Raw genomic sequence first — 15,907 nt, 5'->3', positions numbered from 1 at the left:
ACCATGCTGTCATTAACTCAACTGTTTGGATACAGCTGTAAGTATTTATTTGTAATTAAATAATATACTAACTATACGGAAAATACACAAATTTCATCATGTTTGGTGTTATATCTTTATATACACACAACTTATTTGTTATTTCTTGATCATATAGCCAAGAATAAAAAAATTTGAACAAATCAATAATATTTACACAATTAGTTGGATAAAAATATCGTAGCTGCCAGGAAACCGACATGTGGTGTCGAAAAATTATCTGAGGACAGCCATAGATATTATAATGTGATGTAGCGTAATTATTTGTGGATAACAAAATGATATAGCGAAATTATCCGCATATCAAGGTCGGTCCATTGGACCGATCCCACACTGGAACAGTAGTGTGACGACAAGGTGTATTTTTCATGAAAGTGACAAGCATTTAGTGAATAGCTCAAGTCTGTTTTACAACATAAATTAAGTGTGCTAATAAAGTTTGGTGCTAAAAACATGACTGTGGACTGACGTAGTCTGTTTTACCCAGACGTTTACAAATCATAGTGTTAAAAGTTGTTCATGTGAATAATGAACAAGCACGTAAGGCGTGCGACTCGTAATCCGAGGGTCGCGGGTACGCGCCCGCGTCGCGCTAAACATGCTCGCCCTCCCAGCCGTGGGGGTGTATAATGTGACGGTCAATCCCACTATTCGTTGGTAAAAGAGTAGCCCAAGAGTTGGCGGTGGGTGGTGATGACTAGCTGCCTTCCCTCTAGTCTTACACTGCTAAATTAGGGACGGCTAGCACAGATAGCCCTCGAGTAGCTTTGTGCGAAATTCCCAAAACAAACAAACAAACGCATAGGATTATCGGGGGACAATTACGTGACGTTAATTACCGGATTACCAGTACTTGATGTACGGCAACTACTTTGTAAACAAACAGGAAAACGTGATATAAAGCATTTACAGTACGTACAAGTTAGATGCTTAAGTCACGTTTGATATGTTACTGAGATACTCTGGCAGAACTAACAATACTTTAACGAGATAAATGGATAGGTGTATAAAAACCATTGAAATAGCACCATAAAAAGGAATAATATAAACTATAATAATTGGCCATCTAAACAGTCTTTTATTGAAATTATCTTTACTGCGGAACTGTTACAAAAACTGTTAAACAATGACTTACCAGGAAAAGAGATTTTTGTTCGTCACTTGAATTATGTAGAAAATAATACAAGATTGGTTGAACTCTTTGCATAAGCTTTGAAACTATGAATATAGAAGTAGGCGTGACTTACAATATGAGACACGGGACAGGTTCAGCCTATCACAAGTCACGTGATTATATCGAAACCTTATTGGTTAACAAAGTAATATCACTTCTTCAGTCAAAACTCTTATGTTTACGGGGCACTTTCTAATTTGTGACCGTGTCTAGTGCTAACCAGAAACTTATTCTGACAGAACCAATCGCACTTCATTCATATTTTACTGAATTTTTACTCCTCTGTAAAGTTTATATTACTAGTCCAACTACCTTTCTTATTTAGCCTTTCGTAACTTCGTCCGCTGTCCAGCCCAATGTAGGAAGACATGTATCAGAATTTGACCTGTGCTATGTAGTGACAGGCAGGATGGAAACTTTACAACAGACGACTGTAAACCTGAAAAAGGCCGCTGATCATATGGTGATTGACCAAGACAACAGTGGCTGTATAGATTATGAAAATGGCCTCATTACACATACGCCTTCAGACAACCATGATATGGACATTAGAACAAATTACCAAATATGTCATAAAACAAACGAGAGCTACATGGGTGTAATAACAACATATAAGCAAGACGACACTACAATAGCTAACGGTACTAAACAACTGACTACAACTCAAGATTCAACCTATCAAAATAAGTCAAACTCTCGCCTGGTAAAACCACCATATTCGTACATCGCATTGATAACAATGGCTATTCTACAGTCACCTGAGAAAAGTTAACCCTGAGCGGTATCTGTGAGTTTATCAGAAACAGGTTTCCGTTTTACCGCGAAAAGTATCCTATGTGGCAAAATAGTATCCGTCACAATTTATCCTTAAACGATTGTTTTATCAAGATTCCTCGAGAACCAGGGAACCCTGGCAAGGGTAACTACTGGTCACTTGACCCAGCCAGTGAAGACATGTTTGACAATGGCAGTTTTCTCCGCCGACGAAAGCGGTACAAACGCCACCAGCCCGATCTTTTCAAAGACCCGTGTGCATTCTTTGCTTCAATGGATTCGTACCGGAATTACAACGGCCTTTTACATCCGACCATATTGTCGGCGTCCCTCGTCAGCCGATACCCGTTTCTCTCGCCTTTGCCGCAGCCCGTTCCTCTCCTCACGTCGAGAAATCTTCCCCGAGCGCCTGTGCCCCTAATTAATTTAAACTTTCTATCAAGCCTGGAAGAACCAGCAGCGATTTCTAGCTCACTTCCTCTGCGGCTACAGACAACTTCTCCAAATACAACTATTGAAGACATCTCAACAAGCTACTTGTCTAACATCGAAAAGTCCAAGGACTTCTCAATCGAAAGTATAATTGAACCCAGACAAAATACTTTCAAACTGGAGGAATCATCGGAAAAATCGATAACTAACTTCTTTGTCCCACGACTGGCCAGATCTTGCTTGTGTCCCAGATTAGACATAGCTACCTTTCGTCATCTGCCCTCCTGCGGAAACTTGCGCACTCTCTCGGCGCTGTCCGCCTGGCCCCGGTGACTTAGGCCTTTATTTTAATACATTTATTATTAATATGTTAAGTTGCCGAGTTGCTTTGTAGGACAGTTATTGTAATTAACTAAACTAATATAAAGTTAAGTAAAATTTGATACCGTATACTTATTATTATACTCCTTGAAACTACTTTTATGGTGCATGTTTATCTTGCCTGAACAGTGGTTGTTATTGTACCAACCCATAACGGGTCATCTGAGAGGCGGTCATAAGCTACAGAAGATGTTATTGTAACTCCTACTTTACGTACTTATCACTCTACAAAGAAATACGTGCAGAAAGTATGTTTCGTTGTTTATACAATACGAACTTAAGTTCATAAAGGCTAGTAACCTGGATTTCCTGAATCATCTTTGGACGTAACGTGTTGATACACACAGGCAGGTATGACAAGGAGCCTGAAATCTAGATTCTTTATGTATATATATATATAGTTTATAACAATGAAGATGTAGTGTACGTAGGTTTTATGCTAAACAAATTTGTTATACTATATTTTGAAAAAGGGACAAATTACTACGTCATTGATAAACGAAAGAAGTATTGAAAATTAAATAATTGATTGAACTGATTTATATAAGACACTGTAGCAAGTAGATGTATAATTTCATATTCAGCTGAAGCAAGTTTAATGTTTTGTTGATTTAATTATTGAAATTCTTCAAAATTAAGTTAAATCTAATGGCTAAAAATCTGGGTAGTGTTCAGTTATATCTAGTTACTAAAGATCCGAATAATTTTCAGTTGGATTTAATTACTATAGACCATGGTAGCGTTCGGTTAGATCTAGTGACCAAAAATCCTGGTAGTGTTCAGTTAAATCCAATGACGAAAAACTGGGTAGAGTCCAATTAGATCTAATTACTAAAAATCCTGGTAGTGTCCAGCTAGATCTAATGACTAAAGAACCGTGTTGTGTTACTAATTGCTGAGGATTCTGGCAGTGTTCAGTTAAGTTCTTATGATTTTGTTTAATGTTACGTTTGGTTGTAACAAATCTATCACTTTAATGTCGTAAATAGCAGCAGTTTCAGTAAAATGAAATGATTGAAGTTCCTTATTGTATTTAATTAAATGAAATAAATACACTATCAGAAAGAAATAAAAGTATATGAATATATTACTTTCTTGTTTAAAAAGAGATACATTTTAAAAATCATTATAAAATCATTTTGCAATTTTGTAAAATCAATTTCAAGTATTTTTACGTTAATTGTGGGCAAAATATTTTGTGTGAGTAGGGGCGTTTTAATATCTGTGTTATTAAACACAAGCAGGCAAACCCTTTATTTGAAGACGCAAAGTATTCTATTAACTTATTATATATGTACGTGTTTCCAATAAACCAAAGATGTCACAGTTGTAAGTTTCAATATGAATGAGATAATATAAAACGTTTAAGTTTCAACATGATAAAGCTTGTAAGACTATAATGTAAGTGTAAGGTTCAACATGATAAATTCAGTAAATTTTTATCTTTACTGTAAGTTTCAGTAGAAGGTCAATAGACTATACAGTAATTTTTTGTTTTGACACAAACAGGACAGATGTTATTACATGTGAAAATTTAGAAATAAGTTTCAAAAATGGTACATTTGATAAAGGTTGAAATATAACATTTTATGATATTACTCTTATTCAAACAAGCATGTTGTACATTACAGTTACCGATATTGGGTTTATAAAACACACTAAATTATTCACACATAAAAAGAGTTTTATGTATTTTTATTACGGATGCTTAACAACACGTAACTTAAACAAACGACGAAAGTGTCGTCAGTATTACAAAGAATCTCTCCAACTACTTGAAAGTACCCCAAGTATTTTACACAGAAAATGAGTGATCTTGCATAATTTTATATTGGTTCTTTGGATTGATTACCATGAGTGAAAAAAATTAAAATTATTCAATATGATTCAATATGTGTACCCAGCCGGTGATGAATGGGTTAATTGTCTAGTGTATCTGAATCGTTAAATCTTTGAATTTCTTGTTCAGTTTTAGTACTTTTTTGGTGTTAAAGATAAACTCTACGTATATTCATAAACCAGTTTTATTTATCCGTTTTTCAGAAAACTTCTCAAACGACCTCGAGTTATTTGTTTTGGGTATTAACAAAAACAAACAACAAACTTCTGAAGAACGTGGTATCACAGTGACATCTATATATCCAAACTTTTAGTGTTTTATGCGATGAGATTTTTAAGTCGTTTTTTATTGAATTTCTTGCAAAGCTACTCGAGGGCTATCTTCGCCAGCAATTCATAAGTTGGAAGAGGTATGAGAGAGGAAAGACACCCATTCAACACTACCATCTTCCTACTAGTTGGCTACTCTAATCTAGTAATGCCATTTGATTGTAATGCGTCCTAAATTGCGAAGCGCGAATTTATTTTTGGTAATAACGGACTGTAAACCAAGAAATCTCGAATCACTAGTCTTGCAGGTTAAGCGCAAGGTCGCTCTCGGCAAAGATTCTTAAAAACATTATTTCGAAAAGATATCCATTGAAAGAGGCCTGTCAAGTTATCCATCATCTCTTGTCGCATTTATTAATTAATTCAATCAAGGTTTTCAGCGGTAATTATCCTGATGGCATTTTCTTATTATGTCTGTGAAAACTATTTTGATAAGGTAAAATTTTGACTGCTTTTAAAACTTAATTATATTCCCAAATAAATATCTTTATAACGCATGATTTTCTTATTGTCTTATTTTGTTCTGGACAACAAAATTTCGCTGCAAAAAATATTTTTACAGTAGAATGTTAGAAGAAACTAAATTTTGAAATATTTTATTGTATACGTATGAACTTACGTATATGTTCTTTTTACTATAAGTAAACTTCTTAAGCATTAACATTTTCTCCAGTAAATTGTACATATATTTACTGGATACACTACAAATATCGTAATCATTGTCTAATAACAATTATACTGTGCTTTAAAGAAACTAGCAATTTTGAGCTAAATATAATGTTTTTATCTTATTTAATCTTAACTATTCTCGTTGTTTGTTCGGTTCAAAAGAAGTTTAGGCTTATGCTGTAATGTCAAAACACAGTTCAAATAATATAATTTGCAATTAGGTCAATTGAGAACAATTTTCTACAAGTTATAGAAAATATTATAGAATTTAAATTTTTCAGAATTTTAGAACATTAAGTAAATAAATATTAAGTGAATTACTTCAAATTAAAATTTTACTTAAGAAAATTAATTGAAATTACTTTTTAATAATTATTAATTTTCGGTTTCTATTCAGAAACTCAATTTTTTATGTGTACATAGAAATAAGGGTCACTTGAATACATAAGGTATAAATATTTTCCTTACCTGGTTACAGTATTTCCTAAAATAATAATATGCACCTGTATCGTCAAACATAATATATATCATATGATTTATATCAGAGAGAACACCACTAACGGTAAGATTTAATATTTGAATAGGATTACATATAACTTTAAACTTTAAAGGCTAGTTTCAAAGATATGACCCAAAAGTGTAACTTTCTTGTGATAAAACGACTAAAAATGTGAACAACAAATCATTTTGCAACAATCTTTCTGAATTAAAAAGTAATTAAAAACGTAAGTTACCAGTAAAAATTCATGATAGCAGTAAACAATTCGAAAATTTTGAATAAGAGTTTTTATTCTAAGAGTAAACGAACAGCCTACGTAGTACATGAAAAACGTAAGCGTTTAATATGAAGTTTAGTGCTCTTTAATGGTCAGGTGTGTTTACTCTGTCCAGAAGATAAAATGTTCACATTAATTAATAAATGTTAAACAGATGAAGAAAATATTTTTAATTCCACTGAAATTAAAATGTGTATTGAAGCTGTATATTCCTTTTGTAATATACCTTTGGAAAACATTTTGAAATATCTCTTACTTAAGACTTTCTATACGCCATTTATTATACGATAACAAGAAACTGTTGACGTCAGGTTTAATAAAAAAAATTACAAGAAATACATAAGATGTGAAATTATTTTTTTCACGTTCTATTAAAATTTCGTGTACATTTATTACTGTCTTACTGATTAAACATCTCGACTCGGAATATATTCCTGTGCATGATACGCATAAAAGGGAGAAACCTATAGAATTATAACCACACAAATGAATTACTCCGTTTTCAGACAAATCACATATGGTTTCATTCAGCTCAAATTGAAAACAGATGATTGTGTTTCAGGTCACAACATCTAATCTAATATTCACTGTTTGTATCCAGTTAAATAGAAGTAGTTCCACATAAAGCAACAATATATATAAAAGATTAAGTTGATAATCAATGACATACGATTCATGTCATTATATTCCACTGGGTTTTACTTACCAACTAAGTTACAGAAATTACAAATATTATATGTACCGTCTTTATCTTACCAGTGACAACATTTAAGAATGTGGTTTAAAGGGTAGGTAATAGTTATCCAGACTAATAAAACAAACTAAATAAATTGTATTTTTATTTAATTTAGAAATACATCAATTCTTAGACCTAAAGTTTTATAATATTATAGTAACGATCTTAATTATATATTTAAAAACAGCTAGTATGGATAGAGAAAGCACTAATATAGGAGCGAACAACGTTTCGACCTTCTTCGGTCATCGTCAGGTTCACACAGGTTCACAAAGAAAGAAAGGGTTACTGACCGGTAGCTGACCACGTATTTGAAAGGGATTGTGTAATTAAGTGTAGGAATGTAGAGGGCGTGCTTAGATGTTTGATACATTTATTAATACAGGTATAAAGGTGTTCCTTTGTATTGGTTTATTTTAGGTTGAGTTGTTGTATAAGTAAGGTTTCTTTAATTTTGCGTTTGTTTATGTTTGTTTCTATGTTTAGTGTTTGGGTGTTTTCTATGGTTATGTTGTGTTTATTTGATTTGAAGTGTTCGAAAACGTGTGAAGGTGACTTTTTGTGTTCTTTGAATCTAGTTTCCATTTTTCTGCTTGTTTCTCCAATATAGAAGTCGTGGCAGTTATCACATTGTATTTTATAAATAATGTTGGTTTGGTGTTTGTCAGTGTAGTTTTTACATAGTATAGACCTCAGTTTTGTGCCTGGTTTTTGAATAAATTTGTTATTAACTGGAATGTTATATTTTGTTACTAGTTTTTGCCAAATGTTGGTTATTTTTTCTTCTGATGTCGGGAATATATTGTATGCAACCGTATATGGTTTCGTGATTTTTTAAATCGTAGGGTATACTTACTTTTGTTAGTCGATTTTGCTTTTTGTTTAGGTGTGTGCGTATTATGTTTTCTACGGTTTGTGGAGGAAACTTATTGATGTTGATGAAGCATTGTTTTATTTTGTCTAATTCATCGTTAATTTTATCTGGTGAGCAGAGTTTTATGGCTGTGTTTATTTGGTTTCTTAGTATGTTGAGTAAATACATAGCATGGGCATTCTCCAAACATGTAACATCAGCCAGCTCATTCATTAAAGACTCTTTTAATTTCAAGTCTAACATTAATCAACTTAATCATAAAGCTTTAATGGCCAGTTTCAATGTCATATCCCTCTTTACGGAAGTCCCAACCTCTAAAGCCTGGGTGAACCTGACGATGACCGAAGAAGGTCGAAACGTTGTTCGCTCCTCTATTAGTGCTTTCTCTACCCATACTAGCCGTTTTTAAATATATAATTTTCTCTACAAGTGGGTTTTCTCGTTATCATGGATTATAGTAACGATCTGATCAGACTATTTATTAGTGTTAATTAATGATAAACATATTTTTATTTATTTGTAATTAATAAAACGAAAACCATTCGCTGCTTTACTCACTACTATTATAAAAAATCCAGTTTAAAGCTATTTAAATATGTTTACAAATTTATAACGCGAATAATAACAAGGAAACTTTATTCGTAAAACTCTTTCAAATATTTATTTTATTTTAGTCAAAACAAAGTGTTCTACTCCAAACTAGAATAAGGAAGAGGAAAAAATATCACATATATAATTATTTACATAGTAGCTTTACAATATCTATTTCAGTCATGGAAAACAACAGAAATATTTTCAAGGGAAGCAAAGCGTGTATATGGGAGATCAGCTTTTACAATTTAAGTCAATAGACTAAAACAATATTTGTCATGTGTGCTTAAACACAAATTTACACTTCTAATAAAAATTACAGAAAAAAAAAACATTTATTTTAACCATGATGCTAAAGTTACATCATAATACATGCAGTTTTTTTTTTATGTGAGGAGGAAAAATGCCCCTTTAGTCCATTTCTGCCTATGATTTCAATGTAAAGTTTTAACAATGTATATTTTGCTTGTTTTTCATAAACAATTTTAAACCATGAATTTATACAAGATTCAAATTAAATTTCACAATTGCATTTACGAGTAAAATCTGAAAAGTCGATATCAGTGTATTTGTAAGCCAGGTCATTCACATTTCACATCGTAATGTTACATGTATATTAAAATTCGTGACAAAATAACATGACGAATTTCCGCTGTGGAAAAAATGATTTCTAAAAAAAAAAAAAAACATACGCTAGAACTCTTATTTTAAGTAATCTGTTTCACATATTTTAACTTTGAATTAACAGCATAACGTTAAGTATGAAAACAATTATTTCAAGTAAAGTTTTATAGAAACAAACAAATCTTTTACTACATGAATGGTACTTTAAAATAAATTACGTGATTCAAGTTATGAGGCAGATCGAAAACAACTTCCATTACGCCATATATACAAAACAATAGACAAATGTATCTTTATTTCATTGCGTAAGTTAATTACTTGTTCGTCACTAAAACTATTTTACCATCTCTTATATGGTTTATAATTTGCTTACTTTCTTTTAAAAGTAAAAGAACCTCGGCAATAAAAAATTAAGTGTTAGAAAATATACACTTACGTTAACATTCTTGTGCGTTTGACGTATTGAAAATATTCACTTCTTATTTTCAACATGGTGATTAAAAACAAATTATATTTTCAATGACAATATTGAGAATCTATTGTAAATCACTAAATAAAGAGTATTGTTTATTTTTGGGAATTCGCGCAAAGCTACACCAGGGCTATCTGCGCTAGCCGTCCCTAATTTTACGGTGTAAGACTAGAGGGAAAGCAGTTGGTCATCACCATCCACCGCCAACTCTACTCTTTTACCAACGAACAGTGTGATTGACCGTCACATTATAACCCCCCACGGCTAAAAGGGGGAGCATGTTTGGTACGACGGGGATTCGAACCCGCGACCCTCAGATTACGAGTCGAACGCCTTAACCCACCTGGCCATGCCGAGCCTAAATAAAGAGTAACATTTATTATAAATCCTTAAGAAACTAGATTAATGTTTACATTACAATAATCTAATATCTAGCTTTTCATAAAGTATTTAGAGCTTATAACGCCATTATATTTTCTATTGCTCTAATTCAACATTAATTTGAAATTAACACCATTATCATACAACTACAATAATAATAATTTCTGGTCTGAGCTGATGTGTCGAAATAATGATTTATTAAACTTTAGTTTAAATTTTGTCACTCTTCATGCCTACATATCCATCGATGAGTATTTGGAACCGCGTTGTGGTTAAAACGTCAGTGACTTATAAACTACGAAAGATATACACATTGGTCAAATACTATTAGAATAATTCTGTACCTATACCTTGTACAGTTAAACCTAAAAACAACATCAGAGCCTGCACTCTTATTTAAAAATGAACCTAAGCTACAAATTAGTATAATCTTTGTAAACGACTACAAGTAATTGTTTTTCACACAGTAACTTATGGTGACAATGAGGGTCATTAAGATTGCTATTGTTTTTGAACAAGTATACATAATGAGATATTTACGTTCTGTCCATCATGAGGAATCATATTCTAATTTTAGTGTTTTAAATCCACAAAATTACTTCCAGTCTACCTGGTGATAGTTCTTATGGTATTCTTTGTAAGTTTACAATGTTTTTACTACATTCATAAACCATACTATGTTCAATAATAGTACAGGAACATGTGTTTTTCTTGAAGCTTTCTCGACATTATTAACATACTTAAAATACTATACGTAACCTTAGATTCTAAAAGTTCGAAATTTCATTATATAAATCACGCTCGTACTCGACATACTAGTGAAAACTTTCATGAAGAGATTCTTTTTATAAACTTACATTCAAGTTGTTATATTCTAATGTATAGAGAAAAGTAACTTGGTGATTTGTTACTATTGAAAAATAAGTAGGATCACATTTACTCAACACACTGATGCAGAACAACCTAAAACATGGACATATGATCGATAGTATAATTGTTAGACAATATTTACCACTTTCGGTTATTAGAGCAAAGAGCGGATTAGTTGAGAAGAACTTATCATCAGTCTGGTTGTGCAAGATATTAGAAAAATGGGAAATGAGAGTCACTTCATGTTATAACTTGTGACCTTAAAGATACAAAACCTGACATTAATCTTCTTCAGGTTACCTTAAATTACTTATAATGTTTAGTTTTAACTTTCCTTTATCGTAGTTTCTCTTCATGACGAGAAACCCACTTAAAATAAAAATGTATCTCAGAACGGCTGGTATGGGTATTGACACTTTTACTGATAAGGAGAGAACAACGACCTACATAGGTTGAGAACCTGAAGATAATCTAGGAAGGTTGAAACATTGTTCTCTCCTTGTCAATACCCATACCAGCCGTTCTGAGATACATTTTTATCAAAGTTTGTATATAGTATTTTAATTTCTTAGTGTCATATTTAGTTTATCTTTCTATCTCGTGTGTTTTCAATTGTTTTATATTTGTTGAGGTTGCATCACTGAAGCCAATAAATTTCTGATTATCAAAACCATTGTGATTAAATAGTAATTACGTGGTGTCTTTGCTTATTGCCCTCCGCTAGTACAGCAGTAAGTCTCCGGATTTACAACTCTAAAATGAGAGGTTCGATTCTCCTTGGTGGGTTTAGTTGATAGCTCGATGTGGCTTTGTTATAAGAAAAAAAACATCTTGTTTTACACTACACGAACTAATTAAAGAATAAATGGAATTCAAATACTGTTAACTGTAGCAAGATAAAATCACTGTGAGAGAGAATATAAATTACCTATCAGTTAATGTTTATGTCATCTTTCTTAAAACGCACTGATAAAAAGTATTAATTTAGAGATCACGAACATTCACTTCAGCAAGAGTATGTTCACCACGGACAGTAAGAGAAACTTACCACTGAGTTCTGTAAAATCAGAAATGTTGCTGAAGTCTTCAAACATCCTCGACCAATCATTTGAAAGAGCTGGTTTATGTCTGGAGATCACTTGACGTGACATGATATCAGGATCGTATCATACATCCTCGATTGATTGTTCAGGTTAATTCATGTGGGTAATTCCATCCATTTCAAGCAATGCATTCATCATTTTAGCACGATGGAAACGAGCGTTGACGTCCATTAGGCTTGAAGCCAAGGACATTTTCACTCGCATATGGTAGAAAAAGATATGGTCTGTATAATACATGCAATCCATGGTACCAGACAAACGTTTTGTGCCTGTTAATAGTAAGTTACGTAATACTGTCCGGCATACAGTCTGACTTGTGAAGTTTATTTCTAACCATCTTTATCTAAAAGTGCACATTGATTCTGTGAACATGTGATTACTCTCTAGCAGATAAGTCCTATACAAATATAGTGATATATAAATCACTAATGGAGGCGGCCTGTTTACATTCTGAATAACAGTTTACCTTGTCTTTGACTTGTAAGATGTTCCATATCCTGATAAAAACATTATTAGATGCCTTGTAAAAGTCTGTTGTAGCTGGTCAGCTTTCTTTTGTCCAATGACTCACTATTTATCAGTTGTTTATGCTTGTTTTCATGTCTTGTTCTACAGTGGAACAATCGGCAAACTAAGACATACCCACAAGCTAAACGTTAAATAATCTAACTTCGATAGTATAATGAATTGTTTGAAATACGAGAACAGTTTGACCATTTCAATTATTAAACCAAAAACGTTGACTTCCAAATAGATGCCTGATTTAGACAGGGTGCTTCAGAAGTATATTGACAAACAAATAATTCAGAAATGAAATCGTACGAGAAAATAATTTTAGTAGTATAGAATGAAATTTTGCAGGCCTACTATATTAAATATCACTGAAGTTATTGAGAGTAGACTTTAAAGTCACGTTCTTCGAGAATGTATATAAATATGCTTCATACACTCAAAATCTCAATCGCAAAGGTAGAAACAAACAGATAAAACATTTTAACCTAAACATTATGAAATCTGCTTTTCGAGAACAACATTTATAATCATTAATGCACCTATTCCATTAATATGGAATGGCACAACAGATCGAAACTTGAGCACAGCAAAGACTATTATACAAACCTAGAATTCAGGTGCAAGGTCAAAATTTAGCATAAACAGGTCATTAGAACTTTTAATGGTCCAAAATCTTTAAAAGATGTTATTGGTGGCTGGCGGATGCAAATAAAAAGTCTTGACATTTAATTTGAATGGCCCTAATGATACTGTTACGGATGTGACGGATTGACTATGATATCTTTTTTAAACATAGATATTTGTTTAAGTTAAATCTGTGATTAGAAACGTACATAATTTATACTCTTAAATCTGTACTGCGAAATTACAGTCTATTCATTATAGTTGTAGAAGATTCTCGAGTATAAGAATCGGCAATATACATGTGCATGTAAACACTAATGTATCGCTAATATTGTTGAGCAGGCTGACATTTCTAGAAATTCTCCTCACGCCTATAAATGTAACGCAATGCGCTAAGAGACAACATATATTTTTGATTGGTGCAGTTGGTATGCTATAAACCTCGATACCTATAACTGTTATTATTGCTTTTCAATCAGAAATTTTATATATTTAACCATGAAACGTTTATAGATTTTGAGCATTACAAACCACGTAACGTCAGTGGTTTTACGTCAGATATTAATAACTTCATCAGTTGAAAATTATACGTACGATCGGCGAAGAGTAAAGAAAATAGAGTAAACTCAGTGTTAAGAGAATTGTGCCTATATCAAATCGAAATTAGCTCGCTCATCGTGAATCTTCAATAAGACATCAAGGAAGCTCGAGACCAGATAGAAGACTCGATAATGTTTGTAATACTTTTGTACATAGACCATTATTTGTAATAATCATAGCTGTAAATTGTGTTATTGCTTGTATGTTAAAATATATTTGTATTAAAAAAGAAAGTGTGTGCTTCAATCTTGTTGGCAGGTTTAATAAATTATTTACATATCGACATTTATTTTATTTCTAACTTTAAATTATCATCTAACTCAGTTTTAGGCTATTGTAAATTGTAATACATAACGTAATACATTTGGAACTTGTGTCCGAGATCTGAATCAAAAACAAATTTCGACATAAATTACAATTGAAATCATAATTTAATTTATATTTATCCGTGCCAAAAAAATTTTATCATATCTGATTAGCAACATTTTTCTGAATCAACTAGAAAAATGTAACGAAAGTAAATTGCTCAAAACTTCCAAAATTTTAGAACTAAAGATCAAGAACTCGATGAGAAAAAATAACTGAAAAAGTGTATTATCGAATTACTAGTCTATGAGGATTTGTTTTCTGAGGAAGCATCAGGAGAACACTTTAATATCCCCACCATCCAAGATAAGTAAGAGATCCAGCTAAAACTCAAGTCAATCGAGTTTGAGTATACTCACAAAGAAGCAGAAAATGGAAATCAGGCTGAAAGAAATTGAAATTAGACTCAAGTCCAATTGACCAAGGGCAATGATAACTTTGAACTTAATGGGTACGTCAAAGTACCAAAATTTAATGAGATTAAAGTACATAAATATTTCCAACAATTTGAGGAAGTTGGCCAAACCATGGAACGACCCACTGAAAAATGGTCAATAATATTACAAAACGTCTTAACTGATAAAGTACAGGAAGGTTATGCCACTCTCTCTCTAGAAGATTGTATTCATTATGATAAAGTTAAAGCAACTATTGTCAAAGTATACGAGCTATTACCAGAGGATTATCGACAAAGGTTGCTGCCGAACCCAAAATTGTTAGTGAGCCTATCACTGATTCATCTAAACAGAATGTTATCTTTGAGGAAAATGCCCATGTGTTTCTTTCGTGTGCTGTGATTCGAGATTAGGCTCAGAAAGTAAGCCAAAGATAAATGATAGACACTTATTCACATGACAATATTATGCATTTGTCTCATACATTTTTTGTATCCGACAAGAATATTGTGGTTGGTTGTTCTACTGGAGGTTCCTTAGTGGGTGAAAATGACAGACAAGGGGAATCTGATTGTCAAACGATAAAATGATCCGCAGATCTTGTCACTATTTAAATATGTACTCCCTAAAGATGAACTGGAAGACGTTCCAACTGCTAATTTAAATATATACTTCCTAAAGATGAACTGGAAGACGTTCCAACTGCTTATTTAAATATGTACTTCCTAAAGATGAACTGGAAGACGTTCCAACTGCTTATTTAAACATGTACTCCCTGAAGATGAACTGGAACACCTTCCAACTGCGTATTTAAACATGTACTCCCTAAAGATGAACTGGAAGACGTTCCAACTGCTATTTTTTTTCAAAATATTTTGCTTATGACGAAATGGAGACCACCAAATGTGCCAGGTAATGTTATGCAGATATAAGCACTGAATGATTTTATCAAATGCTTTTTTATCAATTTACACTTTACTTGCTGTTAACAGTTACGTTATTGTTGCCTGATGTTGCGTAAAACTCGCATACTTTTAGTAAATGTAAGGTAATGTTTAAGATTCCAACTAAGTTTGACGAAAATATAGTGAAAACCGTATAGGCGACAAAAACATCAAAACTGAGTAACAATTTGAACAATGGACAAGTTTTACATACTTTTATATCAAGAATAATGACGTTTCGAGTTAGCGCTCTTCGTCAGATGATACAGTTTACAAGTCACATGCGAAGAATTCAAATAACTTACGTGTGCAGTATTTTGAATGTTGAGCGTGAAACTTCTGATAAAAAAATATCTATTATATAAAAGTTACAAATCAAAATCATAAGTAAATAACAATT

General features: G+C 32.4%; 1 protein-coding gene across 1 annotated transcript; it reads left to right on the top strand.

The window, feature by feature from the left end:
* The first annotated feature begins 598 nt into the window (after positions 1-598).
* LOC143240302 (uncharacterized) lies at positions 599-6,754 on the top strand. The gene is made up of 2 exons (XM_076482527.1): positions 599-3,151; positions 4,844-6,754. The coding sequence occupies exon 1, from the start codon at positions 2,048-2,050 to the stop codon at positions 2,750-2,752; it is 705 nt and encodes a 234-aa protein (XP_076338642.1). The 5' UTR covers positions 599-2,047; the 3' UTR covers positions 2,753-3,151; positions 4,844-6,754.
* The last annotated feature ends 9,153 nt before the right edge of the window (positions 6,755-15,907 follow it).

This window comes from Tachypleus tridentatus, chromosome 2, assembly GCF_004210375.1.
Source record: "Tachypleus tridentatus isolate NWPU-2018 chromosome 2, ASM421037v1, whole genome shotgun sequence".
NCBI lineage: Eukaryota > Metazoa > Arthropoda > Merostomata > Xiphosura > Limulidae > Tachypleus > Tachypleus tridentatus.
Note: the sequence above shows the minus strand (reverse complement) of the source record. Positions and strands in the feature narration are given on the sequence as shown.

Excerpts from the sequence above, each read along its gene's own strand:
- LOC143240302 (XM_076482527.1), top strand. The coding sequence starts at position 2,048 with ATGTGGCAAAATAGTATCCGTCACAATTTATCCTTAAACGATTGTTTT.